The sequence below is a fragment of the Antennarius striatus genome, chromosome 23 (assembly GCF_040054535.1).
Source record: "Antennarius striatus isolate MH-2024 chromosome 23, ASM4005453v1, whole genome shotgun sequence".
Lineage (NCBI taxonomy): Eukaryota > Metazoa > Chordata > Actinopteri > Lophiiformes > Antennariidae > Antennarius > Antennarius striatus.
Genome location: NC_090798.1, coordinates 11,811,129 through 11,830,356, shown reverse-complemented (window position 1 = coordinate 11,830,356; position 19,228 = coordinate 11,811,129). Strand labels below are relative to the sequence as shown.

The 19,228-nt window shown below is 42.1% G+C and overlaps 2 protein-coding genes and 1 long non-coding RNA gene across 5 annotated transcripts; 1 reads left to right on the top strand and 2 right to left on the bottom strand.

The window, feature by feature from the left end:
- Positions 1 to 5,490: 5,490 nt before the first annotated feature.
- LOC137590649 (leucine rich adaptor protein 1-like) lies at positions 5,491 to 9,556 on the bottom strand. The gene is made up of 2 exons (XM_068308353.1): positions 8,957 to 9,556; positions 5,491 to 6,916 (listed from the first exon to the last, which is right to left on the bottom strand). Exons 1-2 carry the CDS (start codon positions 9,176 to 9,178, stop codon positions 6,527 to 6,529), a joined length of 612 nt encoding a protein of 203 aa, XP_068164454.1. The 5' UTR covers positions 9,179 to 9,556; the 3' UTR covers positions 5,491 to 6,526.
- Positions 9,459 to 10,661, top strand: LOC137590650 (uncharacterized). Of its 2 annotated transcripts, none has more exons than XR_011034444.1 (3): positions 9,459 to 9,585; positions 10,049 to 10,148; positions 10,531 to 10,661. It is a non-coding gene; the product is annotated as an uncharacterized lncRNA (long non-coding RNA). The 2 variants fall into 2 exon arrangements; XR_011034445.1 differs by having other exon boundaries at positions 9,463 to 9,585; positions 10,052 to 10,148.
- On the bottom strand, positions 10,614 to 15,994 carry LOC137590647 (5,6-dihydroxyindole-2-carboxylic acid oxidase-like). Of its 2 annotated transcripts, XM_068308352.1 has the most exons (8): positions 15,849 to 15,994; positions 15,356 to 15,762; positions 14,717 to 15,039; positions 12,300 to 12,504; positions 12,059 to 12,226; positions 11,776 to 11,955; positions 11,522 to 11,668; positions 10,614 to 11,434 (listed from the first exon to the last, which is right to left on the bottom strand). In XM_068308352.1, the coding sequence occupies exons 2-8, from the start codon at positions 15,711 to 15,713 to the stop codon at positions 11,247 to 11,249; spliced, it is 1,569 nt and encodes a 522-aa protein (XP_068164453.1). In that variant the 5' UTR covers positions 15,714 to 15,762; positions 15,849 to 15,994; the 3' UTR covers positions 10,614 to 11,246. The 2 variants fall into 2 exon arrangements, with proteins under 2 accessions (XP_068164453.1, XP_068164452.1); XM_068308351.1 differs by having other exon boundaries at positions 15,356 to 15,994.
- Positions 15,995 to 19,228: the final 3,234 nt, after the last annotated feature.

Below are 19,228 nucleotides of genomic sequence, written 5' to 3'. Positions count from 1 at the left end.
TAAATGTTTGGTGGAGAGGAACAGTGCAGCAAAGGAGGGGAGATAATTATCCTCTGAAGTCCGTTCTGGACGTCTGGACGCACAGAAGTAACGTCAGAGTATTTATTAGTTATGTATGAGTTTAATTGGGAGGTGTGCTGATTTAATTTGTGGGGCGGGGCTGGGAAATTAAAAGTTTAAATTCTATTTATAAGACTAAAAAGATGCAAAATAAAACATTCGAACGTAAATGAATGGATACCTTTTTGAGGATATACCAGACCGTTAGGGTGTTGATCCAAACATTTGCAAAATAAGAGGGGAATTTAAGTTTGAATATTATGAAGAGATTCAAACCCTTCCCCTTCCCAATAATTTTATACAATGCTTTAAATAAATAGATATTTTAATGAACCATTAAAGTTTATGTCTTAATCCTTCTGTTTAATTGCTTTGCGTCTGTTACAATGAAACTACACTTAAAACTGAACATTGGTTCCTAAACCAGTATGTTCCCCGACATGAATACCCTGACACTCAATCTACCTGCTCCATGCTAACCTTCAGGGTAGCCGAGGCCCGGTGGTAATAAAACCCTCCAGAATACCATCCAAAGCCCTCTCAAGTAGCGACGATCTTGTGTTTTCAACAAAGCCCTCGATCTGAACGAGGGGCTCTGAGAGGGTTCAAAGCAAACGTTACCAGGTTTGCATCCTAATCCCCCAGATATTGGAGGTCTTTTACCTCTCAGACCAAAGCACTCGAGTGCAATCCACTGTGTCCTGATGTAACAGCTTCAAGATGAGACTTCTAATGCAAATTCTGAGATCTGAACCTGGACAGCCTTTTCTGTCCTCCCCTCCTTGCAGGCAGGATATGTGCCACATTTTATTAGCACACGAGGGCTGAATGGATTTAGAAGACCAAACATATCTACAACCGATTCTAAATAGCTAAAAAGGAGATAATAATCAAGTTATAGGTGTTAGATTCTGGGAAATAGGACATCACTCACTATGACTGACATGCAAGGATTAAGGGAAGCTCCAGCCTTGCGGTTATAGATGGGAGTGCACTATTTGTTCTTTCCCATAAGGATCCCATCTCATTCCCACAAGAGATGGCAGTTTATGAGAGTCTGCAGACAAAAATGATTTGGTCAAGAAGTCTTCAATAGTCTGTCAACAGTAGTAAGAGGCAGGAGAGCAAATTCTGAGAAAGGCCCAGGAGTCAGAGGCGCAGACAACTTATTGAGGGAGGGACCACACTTTTCCCTCAAATGCAAGAGATTTCGATAGTACATGAATGATGGGATTCCTCTGCAGAATTATTTCCGAACCTGGAACAAAAAAGGGAAAAAAGACCGATTAAAGTTCGTATCGTTGGAGTTCGTATCTATCTGGGTTTACATTGACATTTCTTGACCCTCGTGGCTCGGGTGATTGTAATTCCTTCCTGTTGACCCTAAACTGTACTCAGTTGACCCGAATGAGTATCCAGGGAATTACAAAGCAGACATCCATAGGGAAACATTTTGGTCGACTTTGTTTGCCAACCACAGGGCCCCGGCTCATCTCCTTTAATGGCGTGGGGTCCTCTTGTTGCCAGGAAACACTTGAAAAGGCTTTTGACCTTTTGGCTCAAAGCAGCCTGTTGCTCAGGATGGTTTCTCATCACATCGCGTGAGAGAATCGGATGATTTATTTGAAATCTTTTACATAACAAATCAAATGTAAGGACATCCTAAAGACGAATATGCAATGGAGCCGAGAAGTCACAACCTCCGTAAACTCTGGCTCATTGATGACTAAGTTCAAAAGCTTCAGTGCTTTCTGTAGAAGTCCCTGTCATTCCTAATATAGTTACAGAGGAGCTCTCTGGTCTCGATACAAAGGAAGAAATGGACTAGCGAGGGAGAGGGGTCACATGAGAAAGAGTTTTGTTCGTTCCTGCTATCTGTTGACGCCTCCTGGATGTTTGATCTGAGTGGGTTCAGTGGCTCAATTGCGATGGTTCGGTCAAAATGCATCTACTGAAAAACACATTAATGATGTCCTCTATCCACACCATGATGTCTCCAACTGTACTCATAAGTAGTTTGACAGTGAAATTTGCTGCTCTTCAGAGTGACGTTTCCACCCTTTTAGTGATTAATAAGGTGATTCTTCGCTCCCAGCAGTGGTTGGGAAATTGACTAGTTACGTAGGACTTCATTACTCATCACAATGAGAAACTGGTTTGACACTCAATATTTCACAACCAGTCACATCTTCCTTCATTTGGAGTCATGTTTCTGGCATTTTAGCTCAATGTTTGGTCTCAGGCAACTTTTGTTCTTTTATTGCTAAAGGCTTAGTATTTTGCCAATCACGTTTATGACCATCAGGAAATATGTACAAATACGTTAGTGACAAGGATGACACACTAAACTTTGCTACTAGCTATTTTCCATCTCAAGTGCTTGGGTATGTAAAAGAAAAGCAAAATATAAGATTAACAAAAAATGCCCAGAGACTTGAATTCAATTACATCCGGCCGTCTTCTCCTTTTACTGTGAGCTTAACAGAATTAATTTTGGAGGAAGCACAGTTGAGTGCTGTTTGGCTATTTAGGCTAATATCATTGTTATGCCAATTTGTTAAAGATATAATCCTTTCAGCTGTACTTGATTTCTTTGGGTCAGATGTCCAATATCACCAATTTTCTTCTTTTATTCATTACCTGACCAAGCCTGCCTGGTAGCTTAGTTACGCTAGAGTTAACCTTTATTTAGCAGTAACTGGTCAATATTTTCTTAACAAGTGAAATGAGAGCTGAAGCTGAACTATCAATAAACAAGACTTACTGAGCAGGAGTAGCACTGAAAACTGAAGAAAATCACATGTAATCAGTCATATCTCTTGAGATTCCCAAATACTTGCGGACAAATGACCCAGAACAGGTCCGATGAGGTGATGTGAGCTTTGGTACATCTGATAAACATTCAAGGGTTCATTGGGTGATTTGAAATAACCTCAAGCACTATGAATGTTTTGCAGGGCAGCCAGTTGATCTCTTTCTATTTTTGGGTTTCTCAGATCTTTTCTGTGTTTCCAAATGCTTTTTTTTAATGAATCTAAGCCGACATATGAGAGCAGAGGCAGCCATTGTTAATATTTTATAAATGTACAGACAAAAACAGATGCTGTCTTTTCCCAGGAACCACGACTCTTGAGACGGCTTGGCAGAAGGCCATTTGAGCTCCTTCAAGATATAATCTACTGGAAACTGATGTTTCCCACCCTATAGCGTAGACATACATGACATGGCCATTTATGCACTGTGACTACTGCTAATAAGCATTTACTTAAGTCTTAAATTGAAGATTATCTTCACATCATCAGCGGAAAGCATTTGGTTTGCGGTCATTCTGGACTTTCAAGTCTTTTCCTGAGACGAAAGGAGATACTCATTCTTAAAGAGAGTCTATATTAAGTTTTCCACAGCTTCATAAATCTCCCACCATGAATCGTCTCATCCCTGGAAATCTAATAACGCTGACACACTTGATCTAATGTGCAGCATCCATCAAATGTATCAGAATGAGTCGACCGACCGGTACGCCGAGCCTTCATGAACAAGTCGGACTTCTCAAGCACACGACTTTAACAGTAATGTACGTTCTGTTTTGTTTAGCACTCCTAGTTTTATATGAAAAGCTTGAAACTAACCAGACACCAGATGAAGGAAAATAGAATTGAACCTGAAAAGAGTTGCTGGAAAGTTGTGTTTATTTACTCAGCTTCCTGTCTGAGGGGTCCTCTGTGTCCCCGGCTCTTTTGATCCCTCCTAAGGCCTACTCCAATGACCTATATCCTGTATGCTCATTTAGTAGCGTGGTGACAGTTTCCCAGATACCAGAAAGTATTGGATTCCCTTCATCCTGTGGCACAGGTCAGACCCCAGCGTCTAATTTGCTAATGGATCCCTGCTGGAAGCCACTTTCACGAAATACCCAGGTACGATTATTCACGAGTACAAGCCACCCAGGACTAACTGAGAAAATGAATAAATCATTGTTCTGCCCTCTGATCAGACGTCTGCCTATGGTTGTCCTTTGTTTGCCTTCTGTAAAGCCCGCATGTAATTCACCCAGGAAGCAGGTTGTCTGGAACTACTGAGAGATGAGTTTGAAAAAATGTGCCTCGCTTCCCCACAAAATCACGGGGGGATTTGCTCCCTAACTTTCTCAGGATGAACAATCACATGGTAATATTTACTTTTCTCAGAACACAGTGGGGGGAGTATGTTGAAATAAAGGAAAGAAAATTATTCGACATGGAAGTGGACGATTTGTCGATGACTGCATTTTTCTTCCCTGCAAAAGCACGTTGACCGACTCCCTTTCATGTCGCAGATGAACACACAGAAGTCCGGAGAAAGGCAACCTCTGTTTACATGTGGTGTACTGCGTAACCATGGGGCATATTTGACTCATGAGATAAACTCGAGGAACCTGTCCTGATGACTTCAAGGCCTCTTGCTCCAGGCTCAACATCTTTGCCACACGAGCCACACAACTTGGTTTTTGTTGACATGTGAATTTTGAGGAAGTTGAGAGGACTTTTGGGATTTTAATTGAATTACTGACAATGAGGTCATGCAGTTCACAAAGCTTTTTGCTTTAGTGGCTTCAGCTCAGTTCAGCTTGACAGGGGGCTTAGACTTGGGCCAAGCCTCTGGGAGATAGGGATAAAGAAAGACAGCATAAAACCAAATAAAGCCGCTTACCACCCGGAGCGAGACAACCTTACGAACACGCTTAATGTGTCTATATAAAGTCATTATATCTGTCTGGAACTAATGTACCACTAAACAAACTGTCCTGTGGTTTTTATTTTGTTTGTTTCAACATTAAGAAAGGAGACTTGCATAATCAGAAAACATCCACAAAATCTCTCATCCCTGATTTCTCAAACGAAGGTTGGAATAAACTCTGATCCTAACGCGAGACATCTCCACGGACAAACTTAAGGCTAATACAACAAAGCAGTATTCTCAAACATGAAGCTGATCCCAGTAAGGGAGCGACTGAAAACGCCGGTCCCGGCCACCGCTCATTCATTCGCAAGCCAACAAGACCAAGGTTCTCATCTTTCACATAATGACTTTCCCTGCATACTCTGTCTGGGACTTCAATTATCACATGAAAGATAAGAAGCTAACGAGTTGCTTAAAAATGAAAACAAAATAGCAGACTATCAAATATTCAACATGGCTGGAATTTCTATTATTAGTGTTATTTTCACTGTTATTGCACTCCTGAGCTTTTGGTGAAAAGATTCCTCGGCTGTGATAAGACCTGGCACGTCCCCTGAAATAATACCCCAAACAGCATACCTCGGCAGCAAAAGAATCATCTTCCTGTTTCTGCCTTCCATCAAGGGAAGCGACAAAGTCAATAAAGGAAGGTAATTTTCCACGCAACATTACACAGAAACACCACAAAAGGCTGAGTTCATTATTAAAAGATTATAATTACATTTTCCAAAAAGGAAAGTCAACACAATGTTCCCTTTCCATCTCATTAAGATTCCATAACGGATGCAGTGAACTGTTTTTAGAGGAACTTCAGCTGCATTTAAAAAAAAGAAAAAGTTACAAAATCTGAGAAAAAGGAGGGAAAAAATATATTATTTCATTTCCACAACATCATCAATAAAAACTTTTTTTTGTCCAAAAAGCAGGCAGCATAAAATACCAACATCAAACAAATCCAAATAAAGATTTCAAAGCTAAAACAAATTAATAATACATCTAATTACATTTTTTTGGCATCAGGTCATTATAAATTGCCCACAAAGCAAACAGGTTTCACATAAGATCATTATCAGGACTCCCACCTGGAGACACTCGCCTCGGGGCTCTGTAATTCATAAACAATCATTGGTTTTCGGTCGAGCCAAATGCTTTTATTGTCTTTATCTTGCGTGAATTCCATTACTGCGGATTTATTTAGTAGAAATGTAGGTAAAAATAACTTAAAGCTAAACATTTACAACGTTGGTGCACAGATTTTGGCATAGAAACAAATTGCACTTGTAATGATATAACTAACCGCATGAAAAGCCTGATTGTCCAAATGGATACGGTGTCCTTATCGACACCTTCATTCAGATCAGCTGATTGTGGTTAATCTAAAACACAACGACCTCTTCAGTACGTTCAGGCCAGGAGGAACTGAAATTGCGAAACCCGTTTGGTAATGACTATAATAAATAATGTTTCATAATTAAAGAGCACCTGTTAAATTTATTTGACCTGCTTGATAAAATCTTAAGACACAGTGTTTAAGCCGTTTTCCCTTATTTGGTGTGACACTGCCACAGGTTTTTTTTTTCCCTTTTTAAATCCACAACACAAAACAAAAAACGACAAGTCATTCATCAAGTCTAGCCAAGACCTTGACGGTTAAAAAATGCGAAGCATGTGAGCAAAGTGATCTGACAGCTGTGCTCATTTGTCAACGTCCTCGTCTGAAACTCTTCAACCACCTTTGTGGTTCCCATCATCCAAAGCAGTAGTACTCATCGGATTCCACCCTGAGTTTCAGTGGCGATTTGCTGAACCCCTCGCCATTGATGACAGTTTTATCCACAAGACGTTCCAGATCTGTCGGGGACGAGTTTTCAGAGAGGTCCTCTGCTAGCGTGTCCAGGTAGCTACCTACGGACAGGCCGTCCAGCCCGTCACTGTTGCCGTCGTTCAGGCTGTTCAGGCTGCCTTGCAGCGAGGTGCCGTCCTGGCTGTCAGACAGGCTGTACAGGCTGCCCGTCAGGCTGCCCTCCTGGCTGGCTGCGCCTCCTTTGTCTTCTATGAGCCAACGGATGGACTCGATGCCCTCGTTGATGGACATGAGCTGCAGCATCAGCTTCACGTCGATGGCTCGCAGATGTGCCTGCGAGGAGAAGAGAAATGTATCCCAGTTAAGTCCTGTTGCTTACAGGTGATTCAACAGGTGTCAGACTGAGTTAAGCTAAGTTACATGTGGCTAGCTGGAGCCGGCATATTGTAGAACTGCTTCTTTAACACAGCTACTGTATAACCCCATCATAAGTACTGTACATTCAAAAGCAATGTAATACAAAACCACCGTTAGCTATTGCTAGCACTGAGGTCCAAAGTCCTTACTTGATCTTGGAGACTAGCTAAGAAAACAATCTCACCACAAACCATTTAGCGGCTGTGCTGGAGTCTTCAGTCACATTTTGTGTTCGTCTTTAGGCTAAACCAAAATTTTAAAAAAGGTATTAAATAAAAAAAAAAAAAAGATCTTTGAACATTTATCATTTTACATCTGAGAAAATCTGTATCTTCCAAATTAGACAAGCTTTTAGATTTGTTTCCCACAACTGTCACTGGGGAGTTTCTCTTGGCTGCTGTGGCTTCATGTTTGCTCTCGGGGGTTAAGTCGGTTTCCTCTTTTAACATCCCGCTATAAAGCGGTGATGTATTTTAATTGTCAGTGTTCGTGTGTTCGTCCATTTGTTTGTCCATTAGTATGTCCACCAAATATCTTTGCAACCGTTGCAGATAGAAAGATGAAACAAAAAGCATGTCACGGGATGTTGCAGTCTCTGACTGCCTTATTTCTTCTGCCTTTGTAAAGCATTTCAAGGAACCTCTGGTGTGATTCAGCACTTTATAAATAAAGTTGACTTGACTTCACAATTGTTAGCTCCCCCACTTCCTGGTCATGCCTATACCTTGTATTGTAGAAGAAAGAGACTTAGCAATGTGTCGCCGGATATTAAACTAGTGCTACTCGTGTAACAGGACAGGAAATGGCTTTTGGGATTATGAATGATACGCCTGCTTTTCACAGTGCATCCATTGATTTAGTTCCCTGCCCTGACAAACCATGTCATTGACTGGGGATGGAAGTAGGACGGCCTGTGGGGTCATTCGAACGGAGACCCCCCTGCCAGATGTACCACATTCAAACGCATCCAGGCAGATGAAGACCGACGGGGGCTGGTGCGGTTCCAGACAGCTGGTCCGACACAACAGCCTTCCTTTGGAGTGGATTTAGACCCGGTGTTCATTTAGCGCTGCTGGTGTGTTTGTTTTGTGAACTCAGTCACCGAAGCGTAGCAGACGGAGTCACGTTGGAGTTCAAGCGGGCGTCCCACATCAGATAGGACGAACAAAACAGGTCAAAGTCACAAACTTAGTTCTGGACACACAATTTTGGTCAGCATATTTAATTTGTCATGCGGAACTAATAAAAAGGACGACCCTGGAACATTTCAGGGCCTATTTGCCAGTTTGATATTGTGTAGGTTATTTCAGCCCAATCATTTAATCCCATGGTGGCCTCAGAGTGAAATGAACTGTCGAACAATTAAAGTCAATTACTTTTCCTCCCTGGTATCAGCGTAGTAAAGTGGTGTCACGTGTCCGAGTCGATTTTACAGTTTTAGCTGAAACAAAATTAGACCATGACGAAAACTGCTGACACATTTAGCCTCTGATTGTCAACATTCAAGCCAATCAGCACCGACCCCGGTTGACCGGTCGGTCTTCCGGCCGTCAACTCGGCCATCTGTTCAGGCCTGCTAATACCTCCCATGACCTGCATTGAAATGGGGGGAGTTTGTTGTGAATATAGCGCGGCTTCCTTCTAAGTAGCAAGTCATCTGCAAAAAAAATTCACGTTCCAACATAAAAGTGATTTCATGTGGGGGCAAACGGGGCTGGTTACCAGCCACAGGTGGATGTAGCGTGATTGACATCCGAGGCGACTGACGTGTCAAAGGTCACCTGTCATGAAACTATGCTAATTGGGTAATAGCAGCCTTGGAATAGTTTCTGCCTTCTAGCTAACAGGCTATTGTAAAATTAAGTTAATAATGTCTGCTTCTTCTCAGTTTTTAATATACATGTTTTTAAAGGTCTTCTCTCTATATATAAACAGGAAGTAGAGAGTTTTTCTCACCATTTCTTGCTTCAGTAATTGCATTTTGCCCTCCAGTCTTTTCAAATCTGTAGAATTTTTACAGCATTTGCAGCTCGTCACGTGCGACGCCGTCGACTTCTCGTGCTCGTCGTGATGCTTTCGTCCAATGAGAGAGCGCGCGAGGCTCTCCGGTACTTTTCGACCCAACTTTATCTCAATATCCTTCAGCTCCGGCACGACGTCGTTGTCCTCCTCCATCATGGGCCGCGACGCAGGATCTCCCCCGGTATATTGGGGGGGGGGGGGTGTTCGGAGGTAAATCCCGGATGATTCCCGGATGATCTGCTGGGGAGACGCGCGCGAGCTCCTGACGAAGAGGGAAGTTACAGCAGGCTCGCGCTCCGGGCAACTTTATTCATCCGCTGCGTGAGGTGTTGTTGCCCCCCTCCCCCGAACGGTTCACAGCGGCTCCGCTGTCACCCAGACAACCTCCATCCGGGTGTGTGACCAGTCGCGAGACTGAGCTTCCTCTGAAATCCGACACCAGACAGGTGGCCAATTTAGCCGTCCCACTATGGCGACGCCACGAGCCGCCCCACTCCGCCTCTGATTGGCTCAATATGACTGTGACGACACACAACATCTACCCGGAAGTTTGCATGTAGATGGTAAGTTAAAAAGTAAATTTAATTTAATCGATCTCATCTTCTCTATGTATGACGAAAACGTCGTTCATAGAAGACGCATGCGCACGTAGGTGCCGCTCTACGCAAATAAATAAACTTACTTTGGAAACGTCATCGTCCTGCGGGACCAATCAGATCTACAGTAGGGCGGGTCATGGCGTCGCCATAGTATTGTAATTTTATAGTGTTTATATTTTAATTTTATAGTGTTTATATTTTAATTTTTTTTACTGTTTATATTTTAATTTTATACTGTTTATATCTTAGTTATAGTTTAGTATAAACTTTTTAGTTATAGTTTAATTAATTAATTAATAAGGTCGGTCTATCTATCTATCTATCTATCTATCTATCTATCTATCTATCTATCTATCTATCTATCTATCTATCTATCTATCTATCTATCTATCTATCTATCTATCTATCTATCTATCTGTCTATCTAGTAGGGTCAGTGATTCATGTCGGATGGAGGAAAATGAGTTAAATCAATGAAGAAAATGACGCATTTGGAGCGACAACCACTATATCTCTTCTTATGTGAAGGTAAGAAAAACCTTTTCAGAACATGTGTATCTGCGAGAATGAAAAAAACAACAACAGAAAAGTAATAAAAACAATCGGTGTCTTCTATTGAATATAGAAAATGTAAATACACGTGTTCTTACTGTGTTTATTAATGTTTTAACCACAGTCACTACACCTTATATCCAGCATAAGTATAAAGTCGAGTGTCAAGAAGATTATCAATTAAAATAATTATTCCTTCACCAGATCCAGTGTTATTTTTGCAAAGGTGAAAATGTAAGAAAAAGACCAGCATGCATGACTGCTCAAATAAAGACAGAAATAAACTGTTGACATTCTGCATTTTCATCTATTGAGCCTGAATCAACACTCTGCTTTTTTCTTGTTAAAATTTTTTTAGGACACCTGGATTAAGTTACATATAAAGAACATTTACATGCTGAGACGATAACATACAACGCATTCCTCTGGCGTCAGGGATAGTTAGAATTTCAGAAATAGATTTATTGCCCCCCCTGGTGGACATTGTGGCTGTTACAAGTGGAATGTGATAAACTGCAAGCATCAAGTCAGTGAAATAAGATAAATAAAAAAGTGTGATAAACCTTTGAAAATTATTGATGGTGGACAATTAATATGTATAATTAAATTAGTTTCTCTGTACTATTTAAAATGTATTCAAGTCACACAACATTTGTAGTATTTCATCAGAATCTCTTTTCTTCGTCTCGTAAGTGAAACATAAAACGCTCAACTGCAAACGGCATCATTACCAACACTAAAGTATCATCAAATGATAGGAATCGATCGTTCATATTCACTTTATTTCATTCAATATTCCATTTTCAAATTTTCCTGAAATCTGAAAATTTCATAGATTGGATTTTTGCAAACTTTGCAAAGCCACGCACTTAAAAACACTACCGTATATCTTTTCAATAATAAAAACACATCTTAAATGAAGAGGTTTACGGCTGCTGGGCAATTGCAGTTGGGCTATTTGGCACGAAGAACAATGAGGTATTCTCTGGAGAGAACACCTTCAGGTTTTATTGTGTTCCTGCAAAAGTTGAGAATGAAAGGCACAAGCGTGTAGCGTACGTTTGAACATCGATCTCAGACAACAGACTGACTTTTGTCATCGTCGTAGCGCTGGTACTGGTCCCCGAGCAGAGGCTGGTGGCCTTCCATCTTGGAAGATCTGGCACGGACGGCGCAGGTGGTGGCAGCGAAAATCATGCCCACAACCATCAGGGCGACGACTATCGCCATGGTGATGATTTCAGTCGTGGTGAAAGCTTGACCTAGAAAGGTTGAAGGCGATGGTTATTACTTTAGTTGAAAAAAAAAAAGATTTAGGTAAACTGTGCAAGGTAAGTCAAAATAAGTACTTGGCCATTCAGCTTCGTAAGAATAACCCAGGTTTTCAGGGGCGGTCACAAACATCTCGGCGTTTGTTACTGGAGGCCAGAAAGGCACCATGTTGTAGCCCCTGTTGTGACCGATTGGGGCATTTTCTTCAGGATACACCGGTGACTCTATCGAGGAACACTCAAAGTTAGCCACTAAGAAGCTCAGTGCTAACAGGAACCTGTAAATATGCAGGTATTATAAAGGCAACAACAGGAATTTGTTCCTGAATCACCTGAACCGTGTCTCCTTAACCATTCATCAAATATGGCATCTGTGTAGGTGTGGAGCAACACAAATATGGGGTCGTTGGGCGAGAGGTGAGTCTGTCCTCCTGTCCCGTTGAGGAACAGATGGGCGAGGTTGTGGAGGCTCCTGACCACGGGGTCGTAGTTCCCCTTGGGGGCGCTGTAACCTGCCGAAACAAGATTAAGATGTAAAAGGAAAAGATGGACAACACAAGCAAATATTGAGACCGTTTGCGGAATGAAAGCAGAGAAAGAAAACCTTGTGGTCACCTTCAACTGTGTTCCTGAAGCTTTCCGAGGAGGTGGAGTAGTAGGGTGGTGTGTCAAAAGTGCCAACCTGCAGACAATCCGCCACATCTTGGGGTTCCGGAAGACGCTGGACCATCGGTCTGTTCACGTTTCCCGCCGGGTTCCTTCTGATGGGTGTGGTCTCAGTGCCTGTACGAAGAGAACCAAGTGGCATTTGTCTTTACCCCTGAATAAGTTTGCCCAAAAACCCCCTCGGTCTTACTGTTGCAGATGGTTCCCAGTGTGTCGTAGTCCTCCACGCTCTCACAGATGACCCCCCATTGGGCGAAGATAGAGTTGGGGCTCAGGGCATTGATGTCGAAGCTGCTCCTGGCTCCCATCAGGTCGTCCGTGCAGATGTCGCAAGTGCTCCCGCCAATGGCGAAGTTCCAGTAGGGTAGGGCAAAGGAGGGGTCTTGCAGCATGTCCTTGTGGGTTCAAACAAGGATGAACATTCAGCCACTCATGCTGGCACGTTGTTAACGGCAACTACAGAACCCATACATCTCTCATGAAGGCGCGACACAACACCGTCAACACCTCAAATCCCCAAGCGAGGCTCTTTTAAGCTCCCGTGTGTCAGCTTGATATCATTATCTTGGAAATCTGTCACACACCACGTCGGTTAAAAGCAATGAAAGCTAACGCTTACAAAGTGCTTTGACAGGAAACTCAGAAGGTATCGTAACAAATAGAATAAGCAACGCCGTGATGCCAAATCACACAATGATGAATTTAAAAGCAACTGGACTCCTCCAAAAAAAATTAATTAAAAAATACAAGACACATGGTGGATAGGACAAACAAGAAGACGGAGGTGCGAGGAAGTAAATATAGCACTCGGTAAATACTGAAAGGGAATGAAGATGTCAAAGCAATAAAGAGATGGCATGGCAAGGCAAAATAAAAGCAATAAAGCAAAGGGAATAAAACAATATGAGATGGTATATTGCCTTCCAAAAGGAAGCTATAGGAAAAGGATGATCGGGTAAAAGTAGAGAGGACGACGCCATGTCAAGTCAGGTCTGTCAAAACACATTTTAAGAAGTGATTCTGCGATTTCTGTCCTCAGGGAGGCCATCCCAAAGGCGAGGTGCTCTGACACCAAAGCAGAAGTCGCCTCTAGGTTTGAGCCCCAAGGATCAGGCTCATTAGAGGTTATTAGTTCCATTGTAGAGGCGGAGGCAGACCCAGATGTCCTTTAACTTGGAAACAGTCTATTATTTTACATTATGAGATTATGGGATTAGCGTCATTTGTAAAAAATAAAGTTAGATACTAAAGGAAGCACCAGCTATTCAAGTGACTTCTGATCATTCTTGAATATGTCTTTCCAGTTTTCAGACAAACCATACACATCTGTGTGTGCAGGTAAGGTGTGCAGCCAATCAACACCCAAAGAGCTGAATGTTCAAATCACCTGAAACCTGGATTTTATTGTAATTTTACATAAAATTTGATGATAAGTCCGCAAATTCTTAGAAGGGTGATTTTGTGAATTATTAAAATTTACAGGGTCACTCCTTTGGGGCTGTAATAGAAACTTCAGCGGTTTTAAACCTTTTTTTTTTTTTTTTCAATCACAAAACATTATTACCTGAAAAAAAAGCAGGTCTTTAACCAGATACACATCAATTACATTTTTTTAAAAATCACAATCACACAATGTTTTGCAGTGTAAGTGTATGCCTACGGGGGAAAAAATCAAAATTTTATGGATACTAAATTTTTACAGCAATCTTGTGGAAAATTTTAACTTACAGTCTGTACATTTTAAGATGTTACTTTAACGACAAATTATTATTTTTTTGCAGAAAGACTATTCATTTATTCTGAATTTCATTTTCTTTCTTGAATTAGATACACATGTGCACACGTGCAATAACTAATTGTAATAAATTATTTAGTTTGTTAGATGAGAAGTCATGTCTAGAGTGGCTTTTTTTATTTTATTTTTTTTACAGTTTTCTTTATCATTTCAAGGAAAATCTAATCAGTTCTTATTATATTTAAATTCCAGAATTCTGAATGCAATTTTACCTTACTTCTCTAATTTCATCAAACATACTTTAAAGTCTTTTTTTTGAATGATTTTCGTTGCTTTGCTCCTAAACTAACTTTCTGGTTCCAACTGTTGCTTTCTTGATGGTGTTTGATTTTAATTGTCTGTAAAATCTGTAAATTAACAGTTTTTCTTTGCACTTTCAATGAAAATGTGAAAATTTACCTATTTACAGACTTGAACTAATTTAGAATATTTTACTGCAATTCCTTGACGGTGTTTTGTTCGTTGTTTCAGGTCATTTGGCCGTTTTGTGGTTTGAGCGCATAAAAAAAATCTAATCAATTAAACTTTAACAAAGCTCTGGTCAGGACTGTCTCCAACCAATCATCTCCAAATTGAAGGACTAATCCAATTTTATCCAATTATATTCATAGAATCCCTTTTTGTGCGCTACTTTCCTTTATGATGCGTGAAATGCAACAAAGGAGCTGTGCGTAAAAAGACACAGGATTGCGCGGGGATGTTCAACATCTATCGATTGCGACTTGAAAGAAAATTGTTTAGGTTACATCCCCCATCAGTTCATCCCTCTACAACGCGATCTAAGAGTCACTTCTTCCTGGACTGTATCCTACCTGCATGTCTCTCTCCAGCTGCAACAGGTGGAACCTGTGCCAAGTCACAAAACCGGGACCCTCGTGTGAAAAGTCCACCCCACCGAAGCTGGCCTGCCCGGCGCCCAGGAACGTCTTGCTGACGGAGAAGTAGTGGGACCACACGAAGTAATTGTAAATGGTGATGTTCTCGAACTGGACCGTGTTCCCGTCGGGCCCGAAGATCTCCTCGTAGCGCCGAGTGGCGATCACCAGGTCCGGGTGAACCGTGCGCTTTGCCCGGTCTAACGCGTTGACGAACGCCCGCTTCTCGTCCGCGCTGAGCTGCATCACGTTTCTTCTTACTGGAGGATTAAAACGGACAGAAAGTGGATTAAATCAGTCAGTCATGCGTTAATGGAGGGGTCTGTTTTAACGAGAGAGAAAAGAAGTGGAGCGAGGAGCGCAACAGGCAGTTTTAATCGACTATTCTTGATATCGAACGCGTTTTTACTCCACTTAAAGGCATTTTAAATGCGTTTTGTCAACTTTTATGTGACAATAATGTTACTAAATGTTAGTCTTTTCTACTCTTGCGTCCCAAAAGTGCTGCAGTAACAATCAAAGGCGCGCAGCTCCACATTTGGAGTCAACTTTATGACTGAAAAATAAAGGATTTACCAATATTAACCCGCTGGTCGCAGTTGGGCCCCGTCCATCCGTGTTTACAGCGACCACAGTTGTACCCGCTGAAGTTTCCGTTACACTGACAAGCCCGGTTGAAGTAACGGAGGGGCCACCGCTCCCGATCATCCCGTCCGTCGTGCGGGTACTGTGGGCCGTGCGGCCGAGCATCCACCACGACGGCCACGCACTGTCCGCGCCCCGAGCTTGAGCCACACGGGTCGTCGTCGAGTCCGGAGGGCGAAGGACAGCACTGGAGGCTCCGGAGGCCGTCGGGTGTTACGCACTCCCTGGGGAACTGAGCGCCGACCACCACCGCGCCCACAAGAACCAAAAAGACGCTCCGAAACATCATCCCGAAGTTTTACGCGCAGCTGCGGCGGAGTTTGCGTCACTTTTATCGGCTGGAGGAAAAAAAAAAAAAAAAAAAAGTATCTTAATAAAGATAAATAAACGCTTCAGCTAAGACTTCATCCAAACAGAAACACACCTGGTGTGTTTTCTCCCTCAGTCCAGTGTGGATTCAAGCTCCCGTTCCATGCGCACTGACCCCGGTTTGCGTTCCCCCCACCCAACCAGCGGGCGATCGACTTTAAGTAACGGATTAGCGCATGACTTAGCCCGTGTTTTCGGACCCCCACGTGATTCCATCACATAACATATTTCATATTTCCTTTCCTGGAAGGTGGAGATAAAGAGCATAGTGTGATGCGTCACGCGCAGCATTCTTCTTCTGACAAATTGCTGGTCTTCTAAATTATTCTAACATTCAGTTTTGGGGGGGGGGGAGTAGGACTGCCTCCAAACTTTTACGCGTGGATGTTAAAATTCAGCACATCTTTGTGATAAGATTCCTTTATGACGTGGAAACAATTACAATCCATGACCTCTTTATTTGATTTTTCTGATCATTATCTATTATTTTTATCACTTGTGTGAATTGCTGTAACCCTAATGGCGCTATTTTTTTTTTTTTTAAATTTAAATTATAAAAAAAAGTGAGTCGTGTCACTGCGTAAAGCTGCATTCAGAAGTCCATCAGGACGTCATCACTTCATATTAAAGTGATCATACCTCATTCTTTCCTTAACCTCTGAACACCCGGTGTTGTCAGCCGTGGCCATGTGATGTATTGTCAGGAATAAGGCCATACATGTCACAGAACACATCATTGTTAAAGCTAAACAAACAGCTTTTCATTTAAAGGGACGTTTCCTTCGGGGTGTGTGACTGGTAGATAATAGAGTTCATTCTGATCCATATCCATCGGATTTAAGTGTGGTTTTAATCTAAGGAATCCAACATTGACAAGGTCAATAATAAATCTTATAGTCTACCCATAATCCTTTGCAAGCCTTAGAGCTTTAGACTGTGCTGCAGAGAGGGCACATGGTTATATGAAGAATAGACCAATCCGGAAAGACGAGTCAGTGAAGTAAAGACTGGAGGTTAGACTTTGCTGATGGTGGTGGCGGCGGCCGATGACTCTGCAGAGCAAGTGATGCCATTTAAAAAAACAGCATCAGTGAGATGATTGGCTAACTTGTGTGTGTCGTTGTGCTACTGGTTGGACAGGATTATTAGCACACCTACTGTTTCTACTTTAACTTTAGCTCCTTCGTTCTTCCGCCGCTAACGGCGAGAACTGAACTACCACATCTGATCTGATCCAGTTGGCAAAGCAGTTCATTCAGGGGGTGGTGTGGGTCGCGTGATGAAATTGATGCCGTCACAATGACCCATTTAATGAAGGTAAAAAGAAATTCAGCACTTTTCCATGAGGGAGAAACCTTATCTTTTCCCTAGCGGGATCTCGTACCCCGAAAGGCGCCACGTCTTTCCTCGGTCACATGCGCTTCACATCGGCTAGCCTAATTCCTGCCTTGCATGTTTAGTTTCATTATTTGGAGGAGGGAGGTACCCGTGAGGATTACACAAAGCTAGCGCTAAGCTCATTCTCATGAACTATATTTGACAATGTGGCCACATTCCATTTGTCACCCGTGTTCCCCCCGACAGAATTCCTGAGCGAGCCGTTAGCACGTCGATGCTATCGCCGTTTACGGATCATTTCCCCTTATGTGAAGACGAATATTCTCACAGATCAATTATTTTCACGGTAGCGTCTCATCCCGACCTTAATTGAATTTACTTTGATTTATCATCATTACAGAACATGGTGGGTGTTAAATAATTCAAAGTTCTATTGAGCTAAAAGTGCTCTGCAAGGTGGAGGAGCGACTCCGGCTATTTCCTGACTGCCTTTTTAATTAAGTCTGAGAAGCTTTTTATGTTTACTGTCTCTCTGCCAGACTTGTGCACTTTCAGCCATTAATGTGATGGCGTGAAGGCGATGCAGATCTAACGCCGACCATTACGATAAATAGAAACTGTGGTGCAAATGCGATTATCTTAGTCGTGACACGAGGAGTTGGCGATTTAGTTGATCTGTTTTGTCTGTTAAAAGCTGAGTTTGTCTTTAAATGTCTTCCAGTTTCATTACTTTAAGGACGTAAACACAACACGGGGGCCAGGGCGTGAGTACTGAAGCGGTAGAAATGGATTTACTTCATTATTAACTTTATTTTAGAAATAATTTATTGTGCGGTTTTTGCATTGCTGCAGGTGCTACACAAGCACACATCTCCTCTGTTGGTCCCATGACTGCAGCTCAGCCGACCTTGCATTCATGTCCTCTACTCTTCTGTAAGGAAAGAAAAAACCCCGGGCAGACCGGAGGATCATGTGAGAAGATGTGACTCGGGCTTAATGATAATCCTTGCCTTTAGTGAAAATGGAACAGTGGGAGTCATTAGGAGCTCGGGAGCTTTATGAGCCATTCATATGACTGCCTCCCCCCCCCCACCATCCCCGCCTCCATCCTCTAAGACAATGCCTCAAACTGCTTGTCATTCGCTTCAACTTTCTCTTTTCAGACTGCGTTCCTGCCGCTCCATTCAACCGTGGCATTTTCTTTTGTCTGTGGGTGACGGGAGAGTAAAAGTATTTTCTATCATCCTAAATAATCCACGTGAACACAGGGGCGCAGCTCGAGGCTTCTACGGCAGCAGTAAATATTAGCACCATCTATCTATCTATGTATCTATCTAAAACTACAACACAACTGCTTAGCACCACAGCTATCTTACACTATAGCACTAAATCCAGGTGAATGAACTCATTCTTCACATATTATTCACATAATTATTAATATATATATTTATGTTATAATATTTTATTATAATATATCTTATATATTTTTCTCCTTTCACTCTGAACCTTGTGTTTTTTCTTTGCTTAATGCAAATTATTAGTATAATTTTCTGCAAAATCTCATCTGCTGTCCACCTGAGGGTGTGAGGTTGAATCCTGAACTTGATTTGCTCATTTATTTTAATATTACAATTCTTTCACCTGTGTAACTATGGCATTTGTTTTTCTCGTTATGTCTTGGCTCTTTCATAAACTCCCCCTCTTCTTCAATGTCAGCCGGCTGCAGAGCCTCTCCTGTGACTCTACACAGGATGAGAGGCGACAGGAAATTAATGTATGGATGAACATTATTAAAAAAGCCTTACAGGCCTCCACCTTCTAGGAGTAATGCCGCCTGACACCAGCAGAGGGCAGCAACACCCCGGGGAAAGATTTGGAGTCGACAGGAAGTAAGTCTGTTTTCACAGGGATCACATCCTGAACACTGCAGATAGAAGCTGACACCTTAATCTATAAAACTTCACTTGGAGGCTGGTCAGTCTGAGATAGATCCCAAGGGCAAGTTGACGGACATGAGACGGAAGCATGACGCAAACATCTGCACATAGAGATCCTACAATCACATTATAAGCACTGTTATTTTTATATTGGACTTGC

Coding starts and splice junctions, on each gene's coding strand:
- LOC137590649 (XM_068308353.1), bottom strand. CDS start 9,178: ATGATGGAGGAGGACAACGACGTCGTGCCGGAGCTGAAGGATATTGAG. Junction 6,917..8,956: donor AATTACTGAAGCAAGAAATG/GTGAGAAAAACT, acceptor TTCTCCTCGCAG/GCACATCTGCGAGCCATCGA.
- LOC137590647 (XM_068308351.1), bottom strand. CDS start 15,713: ATGATGTTTCGGAGCGTCTTTTTGGTTCTTGTGGGCGCGGTGGTGGTC. Junction 15,040..15,355: donor CGACCAGCGGGTTAATATTG/GTAAATCCTTTA, acceptor TTAATCCTCCAG/TAAGAAGAAACGTGATGCAG. Junction 11,435..11,521: donor TTACGAAGCTGAATGGCCAA/GTACTTATTTTG, acceptor CAACCTTTCTAG/GTCAAGCTTTCACCACGACT.